This window comes from Capsicum annuum, chromosome 11 (assembly GCF_002878395.1).
Source record: "Capsicum annuum cultivar UCD-10X-F1 chromosome 11, UCD10Xv1.1, whole genome shotgun sequence".
NCBI classification, from domain to species: Eukaryota; Viridiplantae; Streptophyta; class Magnoliopsida; order Solanales; family Solanaceae; genus Capsicum; species Capsicum annuum.
Window position 1 is genome coordinate 40,090,913 of NC_061121.1, and position 18,997 is coordinate 40,109,909.

The following is an 18,997-nucleotide window of genomic DNA, read 5'->3' on the forward strand; positions in this document are numbered from 1 at the left end:
ATAGCTATTTTGATTTCTCAAATTGTGGAATGTCAGCTTACTATCAGAGCCGGCTTTGGGTAGGCCTCCAATTTTTGGGGCCTCATTTTGCATAAATATAATTACATTACTTTTGTAAATAATGAAAAATAATATTATAAAAATAAAAATAATTTTTAAAAATTTGACCAAAAAATATGTTCAAAATTTATGAAGAGATGTGACATAGTAAGCACTATTTTTTAATATAAATTCAGTTATTCAATTAATTAATTTGATTATGTTAATTAGAAAATCATGCTTAAGATCAATAATGTCTCAAGAAAGATGGAGTTCATTAAGTATATTATCAGTTGAAAAAAAAACTAAATAAAATCGATTATAACAATTATTCATAACTTTGCATCTTAAGAAATTAGGAAAATAATTTTTAAGAAAAACATTAAGAATCTCTTGTTGAAGTGGAATTTTAGGTCACAAAAAGTATTAAGCCGCCCTCTTACTATATACAACCGGAAAACAAAAACAGAAAAGGAATGTTAGGTGCCCACTATAAGAATAGTTGTATTGTTTTGAATTTTCTCCCAATTTTCGCATATTTGATTCTTTTAAAATAAAGAAAATACCTACGAAAATACCTGAACTTTGATCGAATTTTCAGTTGAGCATACTGAACTTTGCGGGGGTCCTATTACCCTTAGACTTTTTTTTTTGTATTTTAATGGCATATATCAGCCCACTTTGACAAGTGCGTGTAATCACGCCTCTTGAGCGCGCGAGAGTGATTAAAAACGTTAAAAAGGTTTTTTTGTCAAATAACCCCTCAATTTGCTGACTTTTAAACTTTTTATATTTTTTATTTATTTTTCATTCTTTCTTCTTTCTTTCTTCTTTTCAATAGAGTTAAATTGGTGCTCCATTGTTGAATTGAAAATAATTTTATCACACATACACACACCCCAAATGAGTCATCTTCAATACACTCAATTCAATTACATCAATTTTACTCAATTTCAACACACACACACCATATGGGTATTCTCCAATTCCATCAAAAATAGCAAAATTAACCCATCATTGCCACTACCAAGCAACCCACCATTGCCACCACCAAGCAACCCACCATTGCGATTTATTAGGTATTATATCTATTTGTATTTTAACTTATATACATATGATTAGTGTTTGTTTTGGGATTTGTAATCAATCAGGAAAAAGAAAAAGGATGGGATCCATAATGAAATTTGTGGAGAACTTGATATTGAGATTAAGTTAGCTCGAACTGAATGAAGTTCTCGCTGTTTTGGTTGTTTACACTAATTGTGGTGGTAAAGCTGAAACTGAAAACTGTGTTGTGGCTGCTTATACTTGAATTGGTAGTATATTGAAGTTCTCTTTTATTAAAGTTGGTCTCATATGGACCTGAAGAAATTTGATTGCGAATAGCACACTAAGGCAGTAGCTAAATACACTACTGGAATTTAGAAGCAATGTTTGGACTGAAGTAGAAAAAACTTTTATCCAGCTCAGAAAAGTTATGTATGTTTTGAAGTAGATCATGCATATTAATGTCTTCATTCGATATAATTGTTATTGTTATTGCCACTGTACTTATGCAATGAACATGTGAGCAAACTATGCTGGAACTGTATGAATTGTGATTTGAATAGAATTATTGAAGAGAATTTTTTTGAAATTCGAAAAAAGATTTTCTTAGTGAACTAAATAAAAGTCAAATTTCAAGAATGAAGAATCAAAAATTTGGTGAAAAAATGGTGAAAATTTGTATTGTAGTATTACCAATGTTGTTTGTAGGAGTAATATGGCTGTAATGGTGAAAATAATAAAAATAGAGAAGAAAGGGTGCGTGTGTCACACCTCCGACAGCCAAATTTGTGTATAGAATTTTAGAAGGGGGTAATAATTTCACTTTAAAAAAGTCTAGGAGATAATAGGACCCCCGCAAAGTTCAGTATGCTCAACTGAAAATCCGGTCAAACTTTAGGTATTTTTGTGAGTATTCTCCCTTTAAAATATTTTCTTGTATTTATTTCACATCAAATCAATTAGTTAAGTCCGATCTTCATCCAACATATTAAAATTAGTTATTTCAATTAACTTATTGAGTTAATATATAAAAATTACCCTAAACTTGACACCAAATTATAACTTTGACCTTAAACTTTGACAGTGCACAAATATGATCTTTAACTATTCAAAACTGCACAAATATGACCTCCAATCCTACGTGGCAAAATGTGTGTCCAACACGCAAAACTGGGCGTGTCCATCTTAAAATCTAAGGGCATAATACATAAATATGACCTTAAACTTTGATAGTGCATAAATATGACCTTTAACTATTCAAAACTGCATAAATATGACCTTTAAATGACTCTTCACTATTATTTTTTCATTATTTTTGGCTCAAAGATGAAAATGACATCTAATTTCTTTTGTCATTGTGGAAAAAAAGCAATATTGAAGATTTATTAATTAGACGGGTCAGTCTTATATGAAAAAATCGAGCGGATATGTATATATATTATAAAGAAGAGGACGAATTTAAGTTATATAATATATCTAACTATTATTTATTTAAATATTAAATTAAAGATGAAACTATACTAATAATAAAAAAATTATAGTTTTAATAAAACGTTATTAAATTAATGTTATTAAGGATAGCAGTAGTAGTATATTAAATTAACGTTATCAAATTAACGTAATTAAAATGTTATTAAATTAACGTTATTAAAATGTTATTAAATTAACGAGGGGCGGTCCTACGTGGTTGCCATGGGGTTCACCCGAACCCCCTCGGTAAAAAAATTACGTTGTATATATATAAGATAGAAAATGTATATTTATGTAAGTATATTAATGTTGAACCACATGAAACAAGGCACTTATATAACCCAGTGGTGTTATTTGCTCTGCTTGGGCGCTTCCTTCAGCCTACTGTGCGGGTTCGATCCCTGCTAGTGATTGTTTTTTTTAATTAAAAAAAAGTTAGGTGCTGCTGCTATAGAAATAAATAAAATAATAATAATAATAATAATTTTTTAAAATTAAAAAAAGGTTAGGTGCTGCTACTATAGAAATACAACAACAACAAACCCAGTGTATTCCCACATAGTGAGGTCTGGGGAGGGTAAGATGTATGCAGTCCATACCTCTACTTCTAAAGAAGTAGAAAGGCTATTTTCGATAGACCCCCGGCTCGAGACACGGAATACTACACAAATACATAGTAAAGCATGGAGCAAGATGGCATAACATAAATACGACACCCACAAGTAATAGAAAACAGAGAAAAGTAAACAGATTAATAATAAAGCATGAAACAAGGTATCATAACAAGAATAATACCCCCACCAAGTAATTCCCTACACTAGTGACCCAAACTGACCCTAGCCTTCTGCCCTAATTCACGTCCTCCAGATCTTCCTATCTAGGGTCATGTCCTCAGTGAGCTGTAACTGCTCCATGTCCATCCTAATCACCTCTCCCCAGTACTTCTTCAGCCTACCCCTACCCCGCCTAAAATCATTCAAAGCTAGCCTCTCATACCTAAGAACCGGGGCATCCATGCCCCTCCTCATCACGTGTCCGAACTATCTCAATCGAACTTCTCGCATCTTATTCTCCACTAGAGTCATACTAACGTTCTCCCTGATAGTCTCATTCCGAACTCTATCTCCCCTAGTCAGCCCACACATCCAACGCAATATCTGCATTTTTGCCACCTTCATTTTTTGAATGTGGGAGTTCTTAACTGGCCAACACTCCGCTCCATACAACATGACCGGACGGACTGCCGCCCTGTAGAATTTGCCTTTAAGCTTGGGTGACACCTTCTTATCACACAACACCCCCGAAGCGAGCTGCCACTTCATCCATCCCGCCTTAGTACGGTGCGAGACATCCTCGTCAATCTCACTGTTACCCTGAATCACGAACCAGAGATACTTGAAACTATCCCTCTTACATACCACCTATGATTCCAACTTCACCACCACCTCATTCTCCAGCCTCACGTCATTAAACTTGCATTCCAAATACTCTGTCTTGCTCCTACTCAACCTGAACCCTTTAGACTCAAGAGTTTGTCTCCACACCTCTAATTTATCATTTACACCCTCCGCGTCTCATCAATCAAAACTACATCATCTGCAAAAAGCATACACCGAGGCACCTCTCCTTGAATACGCTGCGTCAACATATCCATCACCAAAGCAAACAAAAAGGGACTAAGAGTAGATCCCTGATGCAATCCTGTCATGATAGTGAAATGCTCTGAGTTTCCTCCCGCCGTCCTCACCTGAGTTTTAGCTCCATCATACATGTCCTTAATTGCTCTGATATATGCCACTAGGACTCCACTCATCTCCAAAGCACCTCCCTGGGGACTTTGTCGTATGCCTTCTCCAAGTCGATAAACACCATGCGCAGGTCCTTCTTCCTTTTTCTATACTGTTCCACCAACCTCCGTACCAGGTGAATTGCCTCCGTCGTCGAGCGGCTAGGCATAAATCTAAACTGGTTCTCCGAAATAGACATTATCCGTCTCAGCCTCACCTCGACCACTCTCTCCCAAATCTTCATAGAGTGACTCAATAACTTAATACCCCTATAGTTATTGCAACTCTAAATGTCACCCTTGTTCTTATAAAGAGTAATTATAGTACTCCACCTCCAAGCCTCGGGCATTTTCGTCATCTTAAAAATTTCGTTAAATAATCCAGTCAACCACCTTAAACTAGCCTCGTCAGAAAACTTCCAAAAATTCACCGGTATCTCATCAGGCCCCGTCGCCCTACCCCTTCGCATCCTGTGAACAACCTCTCTAATCTCCTCTACCTTAAAACGTCTACAATAACTAAAATCCCGACACTCTTCTGAGTGCTCCAGCTCCCCTAACATAATAGCTCTATCTCCTTCGTCATTCAAGAGCCTATGAAAATACGAGTGCTATCTATTCTTAATGTGGCCGTCCTCCACCAACACTGTACCGTCCTCCCCCTTAATGCACTTCACCTGGTCGAGGTCACGACCCTTCCTCTCCCTAGCCTTAGCGAATCTAAACAACTTTTTTTCCTCTCTTTTCTCCTGTAACCCCGCATACAAGCTCTCAAAAGCTGTCGTCTTAGCCGCCGTAACTGCTAACTTAGCCTCCTTCCTAGCTAACTTGTACTCTTTCCTGTTTACCCGCTTCTCTTCTTCGTCCTTACTCTCAACCAACTTAGTATACGCCCCTTTCTTGGTCTCTACTTTCTTCTTAACCTCTTCATTCCACCACCAATCCCCCCGATAATTGTCACGCCCTAAAATCCCATCGGGCTGGACTGGCAACCGAAGCCGAGAAGGCCCGGGAGAACCCGTTCAAATACCTGTACTTTCACTTATATGTCACCAAAAATTTGGACAGCACTTCGTTGCATATAGAAGGGTCTAATTACCTGTATCAGCACAACACGCACAAATATATATATATATATATATATATATATATATATATATATATATATTACTTGGCCGTCGGGGCCACCACATATATAAATATAACATCACTATATAAACTTTCATGACTTTACCCTTCCTTATGTCTACAAAGCCTCTAGGATACACATGGCATAACTAGGGCCGGGACAAACCCCCCGCCCACACATGACTCCTGTACAATAACAAAACATAAGGAACCGACTCGGAAAGCTCTGAAGCAAACTGGAGCTCACCAACAATAGCTGTATGACCTGGCTCCTATCTATGCTGTGAATGAGCTGAAGCACCTGTGCCTGCAGCATGAAATGCAGGTCCCCGTGGGGGACGTCAGTACAAAATATGTACTGAGTATGTAAAGCTGTAGATAATCACATATGATATAGGAGCTCAATAGAAATTAAAAACAAGTGAATAAGTCATAATAGGAGTGGACCACACTTACTAGAACTTGTGACAACATGTACATTGTATTTATTCAATCACTTTATCTTCGTTCTTATCGTCTTTGTAATTATTACTGTACTGTACTGTGACCATTAGGCTGCCTCTAGTACATATCAACTGGGATCGACCCATGCTAGGCTTATGCCCCTGGGATACCACCCATAAACACATAAATAGGGATCGACCCATGCTAGGCTTATGCCCCTGGGATACCACCCGATAAGAGAGAACTCCCATCACTTAGTTCAATTAATCTTTGAGATTGTTATTTCGGTCGCCACCACATTTTTGATACTTTGAAACAATGATACATCAATAGGAACCAAGTAATAGACCTTCCATATAATAACGATGTAATAAAGACTCATTGGTATATCAACAATGTGTTTCAGAATCATTAATATCACAACAATGAAATAAGAGCCTTTTGGTATATCAATGAAACATTTTGACACTTTATAGGATGGAAACAACTTCGTTGGTAACGTAGAACAATACATGTTTTTGGACAACCTCGGAATCTTACTTGATGGAACATTGGTGTTTTCATGCCAAAGAACATTGTTAGAGTATGCTTTACATACCTCGTCGTAGATTCGGATACCAATTCAACACAACTTCCCGCCTTTACAAATCACTTCTCTACAATGAAATGTTTGGCATCTAGTATTAGCAACCCAACATCACAATTCTCTTCCATAATTCCATACAACCAATATTTGCAAAGCATTCCAAAAACCAACTTGAACAATAGGTTTATGTGTATATATATATATATAATCATCATTTCAATACCACATCATCACACCAAATCCCTTCACAATTCAACATAATCCAACCATGCACAAGAATAATCCAACATTATTTCCAATCATCTTTCAACAACAATCAAATAACACACTTCTTATGCTCACATGCATATATATACATATCCATATAAATAACACCAACATAATTTACATCCTTACCATAAAATGGCCCTTTTGATTTCGAAGTCCTGTTGGCACAAATAAGGGGTGCTTCTCGAAGCCCTCGAGACGATGAACACAACTACAAAATCAATTTGGATTTTCTACGGTTGAATCACAAGATAATTGGAGTTGAAATTTGGCTAGGGTTTCTTAGTCTTCAATAATGGATGATAAATAATGGAAATGAGGCTAAGTATATGTATATAATGACCAATTTTCGTTCATGAGGTGATGGAAAATGACCATATTGCCCTTAAAATTTTAAGCAAATCCGAATCTGCCATGGTGGACTGTTTTGACAAGCTAAAGTAGATCGACCATAACTCTTTGCTTCGATATCGAATTTGGGTGAAATTGGTATCGTTGGAAAGATAATTCAAAGGGCTTTCATTTCATATAAAGTAGACCACCCAATTCGTCCTGTACAAGGAGTTATGATCGTTTGAAATTGATCCTAAAAATCTGTTTTGAGAGGCTGAAGTAAAACGAGTATAACTCATTACTCAGATATCGGATTTGGATGAAACCAATTGCATTGGAAAGAATACTCAAAGATCTTTCTTTTGATAGGTGGCAGATCTCCCAGTTCATTATATTAAGGGAGTTATGAGCATTCAAAGTTGACCCAAAAAACTGGCAGGCTTCAGTAGTTTGTGTGCAGGAAATTTTCCTGCACATTTACTATTTACCATATCCCGGCCACCGTTTTATAGTTCCGAACGTGCTCGATTATATCCGAAACTTATCCGTTTTTGGAAATCTTTATATCGTTGGAAAGCTTATTCAATAACCTTCGTATGGATCCATCGACGGGCAAATTCCGGTATAAATAAAATAAAAAATTAATTCCATATAAATAAGACCAATACACGTACTTGAATACGCCAATACATGTACTTGAATACGAGGTGTTACAATAATGCCTGGCCCGGCCCCTAGAAACACCCAACACCTCACTAGCATTCTCCCTGATGCACCTAGCCACCCTATCCCACATACAATCCACGTCCTCCCTACACTCCCACACCCCCATTCCAGCTAACTTCTCCCCTATCTCCCACGTATTCACTGGCGTTAAGCCGCCCCACTTAATTCTAGGTCTACACTCCTCACCCCTTTTCTTCCTATCTTTCTTTATACCCAAATCCATAACCAAGAGCCTATGCTGGATCGAAAGATTCTCACTCGGGATGACCTTACAGTTCTTACACAACAGCCTATCCCCTTTCCTAAGCAACAAAAAGTCAACCTGGGTCTTGGCTATCGCGCTTCAGAAGGTGATCAGGTGATCATCCTTTTTCGGGAAGCCCGAGTTCACCACCACCAGCCCAAAGGACCTCCCAAAATCCAATAGAGTAGCCCCCTCTTCATTTCTTTCCCCAAAACCAAAACCACCATGCACATCACCAAAGCCTCCCGGTAACGCCCCGATGTACCCATTGAAATATCTTGCTACAACAATCTTCTCCGAGCTAGGCACGCCTCTCACCACCTCATCCAAAGCCTCCCAAAACCGCATCTTCTCCTCCCCATCCAAGCCCACTTGCGGCGCATAAGCACTACACACGTTCAGGGTAAACCCCCCAATGACCAACTTAATAGTCATCAACCTATCGTTGATCCTCTTTACCTTTACTACCTGACCTCTAAGCTCTTCATCTACTAAGATGTCAACTCCATTCCTACGCCTCTCGCTCCCGGAGTACCAAAGCTTGTAACCATCCACATCCCTAGCCTTAGACCCTACCCACTATAGAAATAAATAAAAAAATTTGCTACTATTGAAATAAATAAAAATTATTATTATTATTATTATTATTATTATTATAATAATAATAATAATAAAAACGACGTCGTTTTAACACAAAAAGCAAAACTTTGACAGTGCACAAATATGACCTTTAACTATTCAAAACTGCACAAATATGACCTTTCTCCAAGTTAGCCCTTTTAGCGACGTGGCACCGTGTGATTGGATTACCTTTCCACGTAGGTGCGAGTGAGACTCACGCATGGGGTTGTAAAATTGGAGGTCATATTTGTTCAGATTTTGAATAGTTAAAGGTCCTATTTGTACACTATCAAAGTTTAAGGTCAAAGTTATAATTTGATGTCAAGTTTAGGGTTATTTTTATGCATTAATGTGTAAAATTAAGAAAAATTTATCATATTATCTTAATATTATTTTTATTATTAAATAACTATATAAAATATATAAAATTTAAGTTTATACTTTTAAAATATAATTAATAAAATTAATTTAATAAAACCAATCGCTAATTAATATTTTCTTGAGACCAATGTCAAATTGAGGGCGAAGAAAAGCGAAACAGAGGAGCTGATGATAACTGACTTACATAAAGTTTGTTAAGATCTCTCTTGTCAAAATCCCTTGGGAAGACTTTTCAATAGTTAAAATTAAAGTAACAACACATATCATTAAATTATGATTAAATAATAGATTATTATATGAATAAACCAAACGATTATGCATTATTAATTTGGTGTAAACAATAAAATATAGCACGTTCTTACCAAAAAGGACCTCCCTACTTCCATTTTACTCCATTTACTTATTAGTTTATTTTTTGTGGTCAACCTATATAAATTTTGATCAATATTTTAGAATGTATATTTTATCATATTAATAGGAGAGGAATCACAACTTATAATATTTTTTATATAATTTTCGATCATCTAACTTTTAATTTTAAAATATTAACTTATATATCTTAAAATATTAATCAAAGTTCATACAGTCTGGCCTTGAAAAACGAAATAGTAATAAGTAAAAGTGAACCGAGAGAGTAATTATGTTCACAAAATGACTACTTTATGTTTTAAATTATCCTCAGATTAATATATGTGCTGCCTACTAGTGTCACAAGTTTACTGTATAATTAAACAATGAATGATTTAAGTTGAATAATTAAACAAAAGACCTGATCCTTGTTCTATTAAAAGAATCTACAGTAAGATTAAATTAATAGAAAAATATTGACCTTTACGGCTTATTAACCTTCTTAAACAATTAATTAATCAGTCGTGTATAAGAGTAACAGTTGCCAGAGATATGACTACAACAATTTTAATTTATAAGTTTAAAATATAAATTTATTTTCAGAACAGAGCAAAATGAATAGTAAGCGATCATTTTTTTATTTTTTATGTTGGTATTCGGTCAATTTAAGTATCTCCACAAAATTGATACTCCTATAATATCAAAGCGTGTTACTCTGTTTTATTAAAAATTTAAATTATTTTAAAAAGTATAATTTAATTTACTTACATATATTCTCAACAGGACTTTCTTATATTTTTTTTCATGATTCTGCCATGTGAATTTTGTTTTTAATAATTAATAGCAGTGAGAATAGAACTTAAGACCTTTTGTCTAATATGATATCATACTAAAGTGTGTGATCATTTTATTTTAAATTTAAATTGTTAGAAAAATCAAGTACCTTTTTTTTTTTTTTAATAACTGTGGTATCCTTACTCGTACTTAATTAGTAGTTAAATTAATCATCTATGAACTTGCTTGTTACCTCCTATCAACATATATACTAAATGAACAATGACGATTATATATTTATCTCCGTATTGTCTAAATTAAACTTAAGCGTTATTATAATTATAATATAAAATTTATTTTTAAGCTAGTATTGTATAATCTATAACATCAAGTTTGATAGAAATTTATAAGATATTACTCTCTCTGTTTCGATAATTGTGTAATAATTTTCTTTTTAAGTCGGAAAAAGCAATAAATTTTTTATTTAATATTAATAATTTAACTTAAACTTTTTATTTTATTTGTAATTAATAATTGATATCGAAAAACTTTTTATGAATTATTCTAAATTATAAAATATAGAAATCTCCGTTTTTTCCTCTTTACCGTTGTACCTAGTCAAATATCTTCTTATAAAAACTGAAATGGAGGAATATTATCCAAAGGGGAGGAAGAAAAGTGGAAGAAGGCATCTATTTTAAGCCAATAAATATTTATTACTCCATTATAGGCCAACTAATTAAATACCGTATCAAATATGTTTCTGACACTTTCACGTTCTACGGATTTTGTCACGTTTTTCATTTGTTTCATGGGGCCAAAAGTATCAACTAGTCCACCTATAATATCCACTATATTATCACACCACATTTAATTTGTTGTCTCCTTCTAAGCCATATATATGAACATATCTTCATCTGTACTTCTATTATAATAATATAGTCCCATAGTGGGTCTCTGTAAAACCAAAGAACAACAATACCCACAAATTTTCTTGGTAGCATTTACACATTCTGGCTGAGCTCATTTTTTCACGGATAATGGGTACTAAGAAAGTTTTGATCTTGTTGGTTTTATCTATGTTGATGGTTTTCTCTATGGGCCATGATGGTGGTGAAGATGAGTGTTTGAATCCATTTTTGGTTGATCAAAATATTTTTACAAAAGATTATATAAAAAATTTAGCGAATGATACTGAGACTGTGAAGTGGATGACAAAAATAAGGAGACAAATTCACGAGAATCCTGAACTTGCTTACGAAGAATTTATGACAAGTGCTTTGGTTAGAGAGGAGCTTGATCGGATGGGAATTAAATACCGGTGGCCGGTGGCTAAGACCGGCGTTGTTGCGTCCATCGGCTCCGGGAAGCCGCCGTTTGTTGCTCTCAGAGCTGACATGGATGCTTTGCCTATTCAGGTTAGTAAAATTTCTTCAATTCTGCAATTTATGTTATGTCCATTGAAATGAAGAATTGATTTAGTTTGTAGTATATGACTTAAAGGGATAATTCTTATGGATCAAGTCTGATACAATAACATGGAAAATAAAGTACTCATTAACATTTTTTTCATAAGAAATTTTATTGTATTAATAGTGTAAAATATTATTTGTTCATTGATCATCACCGACTGTCGCTCGGTGCATGTAACTTGAACAAAGTTTTATTCCCTTTAAACATTAAGTTTTAACCCTTCGTGGGAATTTCTTACTTTGGTTCTTGAAATTGGAGATTTTAAGAGGTATAAATCTATATTTTAATTATGATGTGATCTCTCTATAAAATTTATCTTGTTATAACTAGGTTTGATCATACTGCAATATATTGTACCTTGGAATTTCATTCTTGCTTATGATGTGTATTACGCAAAATGTTAGTTTTCGGAACTTGGGTGTAGGCAATTTTGTGAGCGAGTAAATAGGAAAGCAAAATGTTACTTTCGGAACTTGGGTGTAGGCAATTTTTGTGAGCGAGTAAATGGGAAGAAAAAAGAATTACTCTTTGTGTTTCATTTCTTTTTAAGTTCAACTTGGTAAAACTGTGGAAACAGTCAAAATGTAAAGTGATACCAAGTACAATATCTTCATATAATTTGACTTTTTTCAAATTTTATATACAGCAAAAACTTTAGTATATCCCTTTATTTGACTTGGTATAAATTTAAAATAATAAACAAAACTTTTTGCAAAAGAAAAAAATTACTTTCTCCGTCCCAAATTATGTGTCATCATTTTCTTTTTAATTCGTTCCAAAATAAGTGTTGTCTTTCCTTATTTGGCAACTTTTTAAAGCACAATTACCCTTTTACCCTTATTGGTCTCACTTAATTAAAAAAAAAATATGAACATATTTTTTAATAAAGGATAATTTGATAAACTTTACCAAATCTTTTCTTATTTCTTAAACTTCGTGCCCGATCAAATAGTGACACATAAAATAAAACGAAAGGAGTACAATTTTTTAAAAAATAGAAAAATAAATTTAAATAAAAGTAGTAATTGATTGTGGTAATTTAGTTTCCATTTTGGTCATAGATATCGCCGGCGGCGGCAACCTTTTCGCTATGAATGGAAGTCATAAAATCAAATCTCTTCTTTTCTAAGGCAGTTTGATGGGATATCTTTTGAAGGGAGAAAATATATACACATGTCAAAATTTGTCCACAAAATTCATTTTTAACATTCTAATTTTCTGAATAATTATTTATTTTTTTAAATAATTTTATACTATCTCAAAAATATTATACTATTTTTACTACTGAAAATGCAATATACTTGCACAACGTTGAACCTACGTAAACAATTTTTCTTTTTTTTAAATAATCCCATATATATATAAAAAAATCTTATACCTAAGCTTTCTTTCCCACCGCCCCCACCCCCACTTCCCCCTTCACCCCCCCTTCCAAATATTCTAATCAAATTATTTGGAACTAGATCGATCTGAAATTGAAATTGAATTTTCACCCTTCAAAGTTTTCATCTTTGATTTTGGATTAAATTGTTGTAATTTTGATTCTTAAAAATATTTTGCTATGTATTTAATTAATTGGAAATGGTTGATGGATAGGAGTAAAAAAGAAATAATCGTTAGAATTTTGATTCTTGAAAATATTTTATTATATATTTGGTTGGAGATGGTTGATGTGTAGGAGTGAAAAATAAAATAATTATTAAAATTTGATTTTTGAAAATATTTTGCTATATGTTTGATTGGAGATAGTTGATAGGTAGAAGTAATGAAACAAAAAAGAAATAGAAGAAGGAGAAGAAAAGAGGGTGGTGGGGTATGAGGAAAAAGAAGGGAAAAAAAATTTAGCAGCTAGAAATTTAAAAGTGGACCAACTTTTTTTGTTATCACGCTTTATTTTTTTTTTCACGCCAGTCATTAAAAACTAATATAATTCATGTAAAAATTGTTTAAGAAGATAAATAATTGCTTATAAAATTAAAATGTTAAAATAAATTGTAACGACAAGTTCAGAAGGGATATTTATGCTTTTTCCCTTTTGAATTTTGAAACTTGTTATCATGAAAAAAGAATATACTTCAAGTGGTGGGTCTATAAGTTCCTTGCATATTTTGTACGTGCTTAAATTAAATATAATTAAATATATCGTTAAGTCAAGTTTTTATATCAACGTGTCTTTGATGTGAAAATTACATTGTTGTATTACATTTCTACTTTGAATATGACAGATAGATTGACTTCTCAATAACAATTACTCATCCTCTATAAAAATATTGCACTATAACAACATGCTTTTATTTGAAATAAATTTTAGTTCTCATACTATATTATAAATTCTATAACAGTATTTCGTTACAATAATAAACTATTATTCAGATAACAAATATTGTTTTAAAGAGGTTTAACTTTATCTTGAGTGATATATTTGAAAGAAAAGAAATATCATAGGCTGCGTATATTCTCAATTAAGAAAGGAGATTAATTATCATACAATATGCCTCTAAAGCAACTTATTTGGCTACATATAGGAATTGGCAAAATGGGAACACAAGAGCAAAGTTGATGGCAAAATGCATGCTTGTGCTCATGATGCACATACCACAATGCTTCTTGGTGCTGCCAAGATACTACAACAACTCCAACATAACTTACAGGTAACTAAAAACACCTTAACTAACTAAGCTCTAATTAATTTCATAAATACAAGCTAATTAAGTAATCGAATTCATCGTTCATAATATCATAGGGTACGGTGGTGTTAATTTTTCAACCAGCAGAAGAAAGAGGGCATGGGGCTAAAGATATGATAGAAGAAGGTGTACTTGAAAATGTGGAAGCAATATTTGGTATGCATTTAGTACATAAGTATCCAAGTGGTGTAATTGCATCTAGGCCTGGTGAATTTTTAGCTGGATGTGGAAGTTTCAAAGCAACAATTAGAGGGAAAGGAGGACATGCTGCTATACCACAAGATACTGTTGATCCAATTTTGGCTGCTTCTACTTCTGTTATTAGTTTGCAAAGTATTGTTTCAAGAGAGGCTGATCCTCTTGAATCCCAGGTACTATTGTATGAGCTCTCTTCCTTTCAATTTGTTTGTCCTGCTTTCATGTTTAGCCCTTTTAGAAAGTACTAAAAAATAAAAAGAAAAAATGTAGTGAGTGGGAATAGATCCATAGTTCTCTCATCTCTAGGTAAATAAGTCAGCCTTCAACCAAGTGCATCATTTAGTTCTATTGTAGTATGTGTGCAATCAGATAATATTATATCAATTTTTAAAAATATATATTTGGCTCGTATGCGTCCACCACGATACTAGGGACCCTGTCCCTTATCAGTTTATTCAACTAATAACAGAATAAGTTTTATACAAGTTCACCTCAGTAATCGATACCTGGTCTCTCACTAGATTCTATGATTAAGAATAGAAATTGAAGAACAAACATAAAGAAAATGAAAATAGAGAAGACAAGTTGTTTTACGTGGATACCTCCCTGCTCAAGGGAGGAAAAAATCATGACCTGTCTTATAGGATTTCCCACAAACTCCACCAACCTAAGCTAAAATGTGATTACAAACTCCGACATTCACAAGAACTAAATTCTTAATCCTAATTCTTTGGAATAACTCTATTACAAGACTGATGTAGTAACTCTACTTACCCCTACGTCGACTAACTCTAGCCAACACTTCTAAGTAACTTTATCCAAACTTGTGCAACAATTCTATACACACTTTGAATCAGCTAACTGTAGTTGACATCCTAGGTAACTCTACCCTAGAGAAACCCCAAGAATGGTGAAAGCAAACTTAACTAAAATAATAGATGATTCGACTAACACACTCTAATTAATGCGACTCAACCTAAAGTCCTAGACAAGCAAACAATCTACTATCCTTTATAGCTTAAGAGTAGATTTACAATTTCAAGAACAAAAGACACAATACTCAAAAGGCAACAAGGACTTTCTTTGCACTCAATCAGGTCCCTTTGTTGAATTTAGCAGTGTTCTTTGAATGAGGATGACTTTTGCTTTGAGAGATTACATTTTTTGAACTTTGCAAAAACTAGGTTCAATTCTTCTAAATTTAGCTTATATAAGAGAGGGCAAAATCTAGACATCATCCCATTGATTGAGGTTGGATAGGCTTGCTGTGCCTCTGCTACAGTGCCACCAACCATCTAAAGAAAAATGGCTATACCAAGTTGACTTCAAAAGTTCAACGACCGATGGACCTGATCCCTATGAAATAAGACCCATCTAAGAGATAGTTACAACTTGTTCCCTATGAAATCTTGATTCTCTTGTTCCTTCTGAGATCGTCCTGGCATGGGTATCTGGTTCTTCATTTGGTCCCTCAACAGGTTTGTCAAATCATCAAAACAAAGCATAGTATCGTAATAACTATGCACCATCAATATGCATAAAATATCTAGTCTTACGGAGAAACCATGAGTTCACCTGCCACAATTTTTATAGGTAAATTTGCTCTTGCTTAATTTCAACTTTCAAGCCTCCTACATATTTAAAATCTCAAGATTAAAGTTATTTTGGTATACATATCTTTAATTTAAGAATATAAGATTTACATTTCGTTTTACTTTCTTAAAATCCATGCCAAGTCAAAATCAGATAACACAAAAATTTGAGAAATTAATTTTTATTTTGATCTAATATTAACAACTTCTTAAAATTTTAATTGGTGGAGAATTACCAAGTGTTTATGTATAATTTTTGCAGGTAGTTTCTGTGGCCATGATTCAGGGGGGGTCTTCATTTAACGTGATACCAGATTCAGCTACAATTTCTGGGACTTATAGGGCATTTAGTAAGAAGAGTTTCTATGGTTTGAGAAAAAGAATAGAAGAGGTAATTATTAACTACTAAGATTTGCTTTATCTGTCTCATTTTATGTAACATATATTATTTTTTAATTAATATCTTTTGAAAATATTTCTTTAAAATATATCTGGGTAATAATTAAATTTTAAATTTTCTAAATCACCTTAAATTATTATTTTTTATGGCTACATAATCTCATGTAAATATTTTTGAGATTATAGGTTTTAAATATATTTTTTTTATATGTTTACACCACATAAGTTGAAATTGGAGATTGGTCCAATATTTTCAAGGTCCCACGTGTTCCGTGCAGAATTTTTCTATAGCTTCAAATTTCAAACTAGGATACTTAACAAGTCATCATCTATAACAAATACTTACACTGGCCAAACATATGATTCTTTTTTCATTACTCAATGCATCTGACATAGAGCATTTCGAATTCGATTATAAACTTATATTTTAAATTTGCTGAAAATTTCAGATTATACGAGCACAAGCAGCTGTGCATAGATGTACGGTGGAGATTGACTTTGATGGTCGAGAAAATCCAACACTTCCTCCAACTATAAACGATGCAAAAATATATGAACATGCCCAAAAAGTATCGAAAATGATCGTTGGAGAGGACAACTATAAAATAGCACCTAGCTTCATGGGAAGTGAAGATTTTGCCGTGTTCTTAGAGAAAGTTCCTGGATCTTTCTTCTTTTTGGGAACGAAAAATGAAAAGATTGGTGCTATCTACCCTCCACATAATCCAAATTTCTTCATTGATGAAGATGTTCTACCTATTGGGGCAGCAATACATGCTACATTTGCCTATACTTACCTTTTAAATTCCATAAATAAGTGTACTAATACTCATTCTTCTTATTAAGAGATGGTAGAACATTCTTTAGTTTTTTGTCTTCTTGTATGTTACATTTACATCTATATATGAGAGAAGCTGATCATTAGTTCTATTTAATTTATTACTTAATGGTTTATTGTTAAAAGTTAGTCACCAGAAATATTCAATCATTAGCTTATTTGGAATTGGAATTACGTTTAGAATTATAGACAGTTAAGTCGAACTTGTATAATTTTATACACTTTATAATTGTTTTATTTTGAATTTAATTATTGTAGCTTATCCTTTATAACAAAATATTACTCTTCCTTTGCTCTCTTCATCCTATTTTATGTGTCATTGTTTGACCGGATATGAAATTTAAGAAATAAGAAAGCACTTCATGATTTTTACTAAATTGTCCTTTATTAAGAAAAGAAATGTACTACTTGTATTTTTAGTTATATGAAGCCTTGTAAGTGAGATCAATAAAGGTAAAAGTGAAATTTTATCTTTAAATAGTTACCAAATAAGAAAATGCGATATTCTTTTTGGACGGACAAAAAAGAAAATGATGATACATAAAATGAGACGGAGGAAGTATTAGATAAGGACTCTTATATATATATATTTATGTTTAATATGTACAAAGTCTATAAAAACAAAGAATAAATCGGCAGAATACAGTATGCTCTTATTTTCTCGAACTCTTCACATTCTTAATCTTTATATGGTATCAGCACAAAGTCCTTTACTAAGCGTTCTTCTTCTTGAAGGAGGAGCTCAAACAATTCTTCAGGAGTAATAGAATTAGAATGCATATTAAATGCAATCTTGGAAATTTCAAATACAGAATCAAGGCCATTAAGAACAAATGAGGTGAAGTCATCATTTTGTACAACTTTCTGCTAAAGAGTCAGCAATTGCACGTTTCTTCTCAAAAGTATATCTGTGATGGAAAAATTATCTGCGAAAAGGTTTTGAAGTTGAGATTTTAATTACATAACTCAAGCGCCTGTCTGTGACTGAAACATGCGCTTGATTTTAGTCCAAGCATCATAGGAAGAGGTGGCTCGAGTTTGGTTACCACGAAGAGGATCATAAATTATTTGACGAACCCAAACAAGAATAAGAAGATCGCTGCATTGGCATTCCTCATAGACAAGGTTAGAAGTGACTACTGATTGAGCTTATCTGGTAAAGGAATCATAACAGTAGGGGTGATAGCAACAAATTTTAAAGGGGGATTAGAACTAAGAACAAAGGTGTTAGGTTGTGGAGCCTAATTAATATGTGACGTACTGTTATATATTAATGTTCACGCGGTTCAACCTTTTATTCTCATTTCTCTGTGTAATTGTACATACTCTGAGTCATTAATATAAATAGCCCGTCCGCCGTGGAGGTTACCAACAGGTGTTACCATGAAATTAATTCTCTCTGTCTCTCCTAAAGAACTCTCTCTCTAGTTTTCTTTATCCTCTCCAAAGATTTAGTGTGTGTGAACTGCTAATCGATCCTAACAACTGGTATCAAAGCTTGGGAGATTTATCACGATCATTGAAGATGGAAGGATCGAAGTTTAGAATCGAGAAGTTTGATAGATCCGATTTTGGTTTTTGGAAGATGCAGATTGAAGACTATCTGTACCAGAAAG

At 33.4% G+C, this 18,997-nt stretch overlaps 1 protein-coding gene across 1 annotated transcript; it reads left to right on the top strand.

Annotated features, from left to right (window-relative positions):
• Positions 1-10,933: 10,933 nt before the first annotated feature.
• LOC107848221 (IAA-amino acid hydrolase ILR1-like 4) lies at positions 10,934-17,478 on the top strand. Its single transcript, XM_016692928.2, has 5 exons — positions 10,934-11,612; positions 14,193-14,318; positions 14,411-14,725; positions 16,407-16,535; positions 16,993-17,478. The coding sequence occupies exons 1-5, from the start codon at positions 11,235-11,237 to the stop codon at positions 17,386-17,388; spliced, it is 1,344 nt and encodes a 447-aa protein (XP_016548414.1). The 5' UTR covers positions 10,934-11,234; the 3' UTR covers positions 17,389-17,478.
• The last annotated feature ends 1,519 nt before the right edge of the window (positions 17,479-18,997 follow it).

Excerpts from the sequence above, each read along its gene's own strand:
- LOC107848221 (XM_016692928.2), top strand. The coding sequence starts at position 11,235 with ATGGGTACTAAGAAAGTTTTGATCTTGTTGGTTTTATCTATGTTGATG. Across the intron at positions 14,319-14,410 it reads AACTCCAACATAACTTACAG|GGTACGGTGGTGTTAATTTT; the intron begins GTAACTAAAAAC and ends ATAATATCATAG. Across the intron at positions 16,536-16,992 it reads TGAGAAAAAGAATAGAAGAG|ATTATACGAGCACAAGCAGC; the intron begins GTAATTATTAAC and ends TGAAAATTTCAG.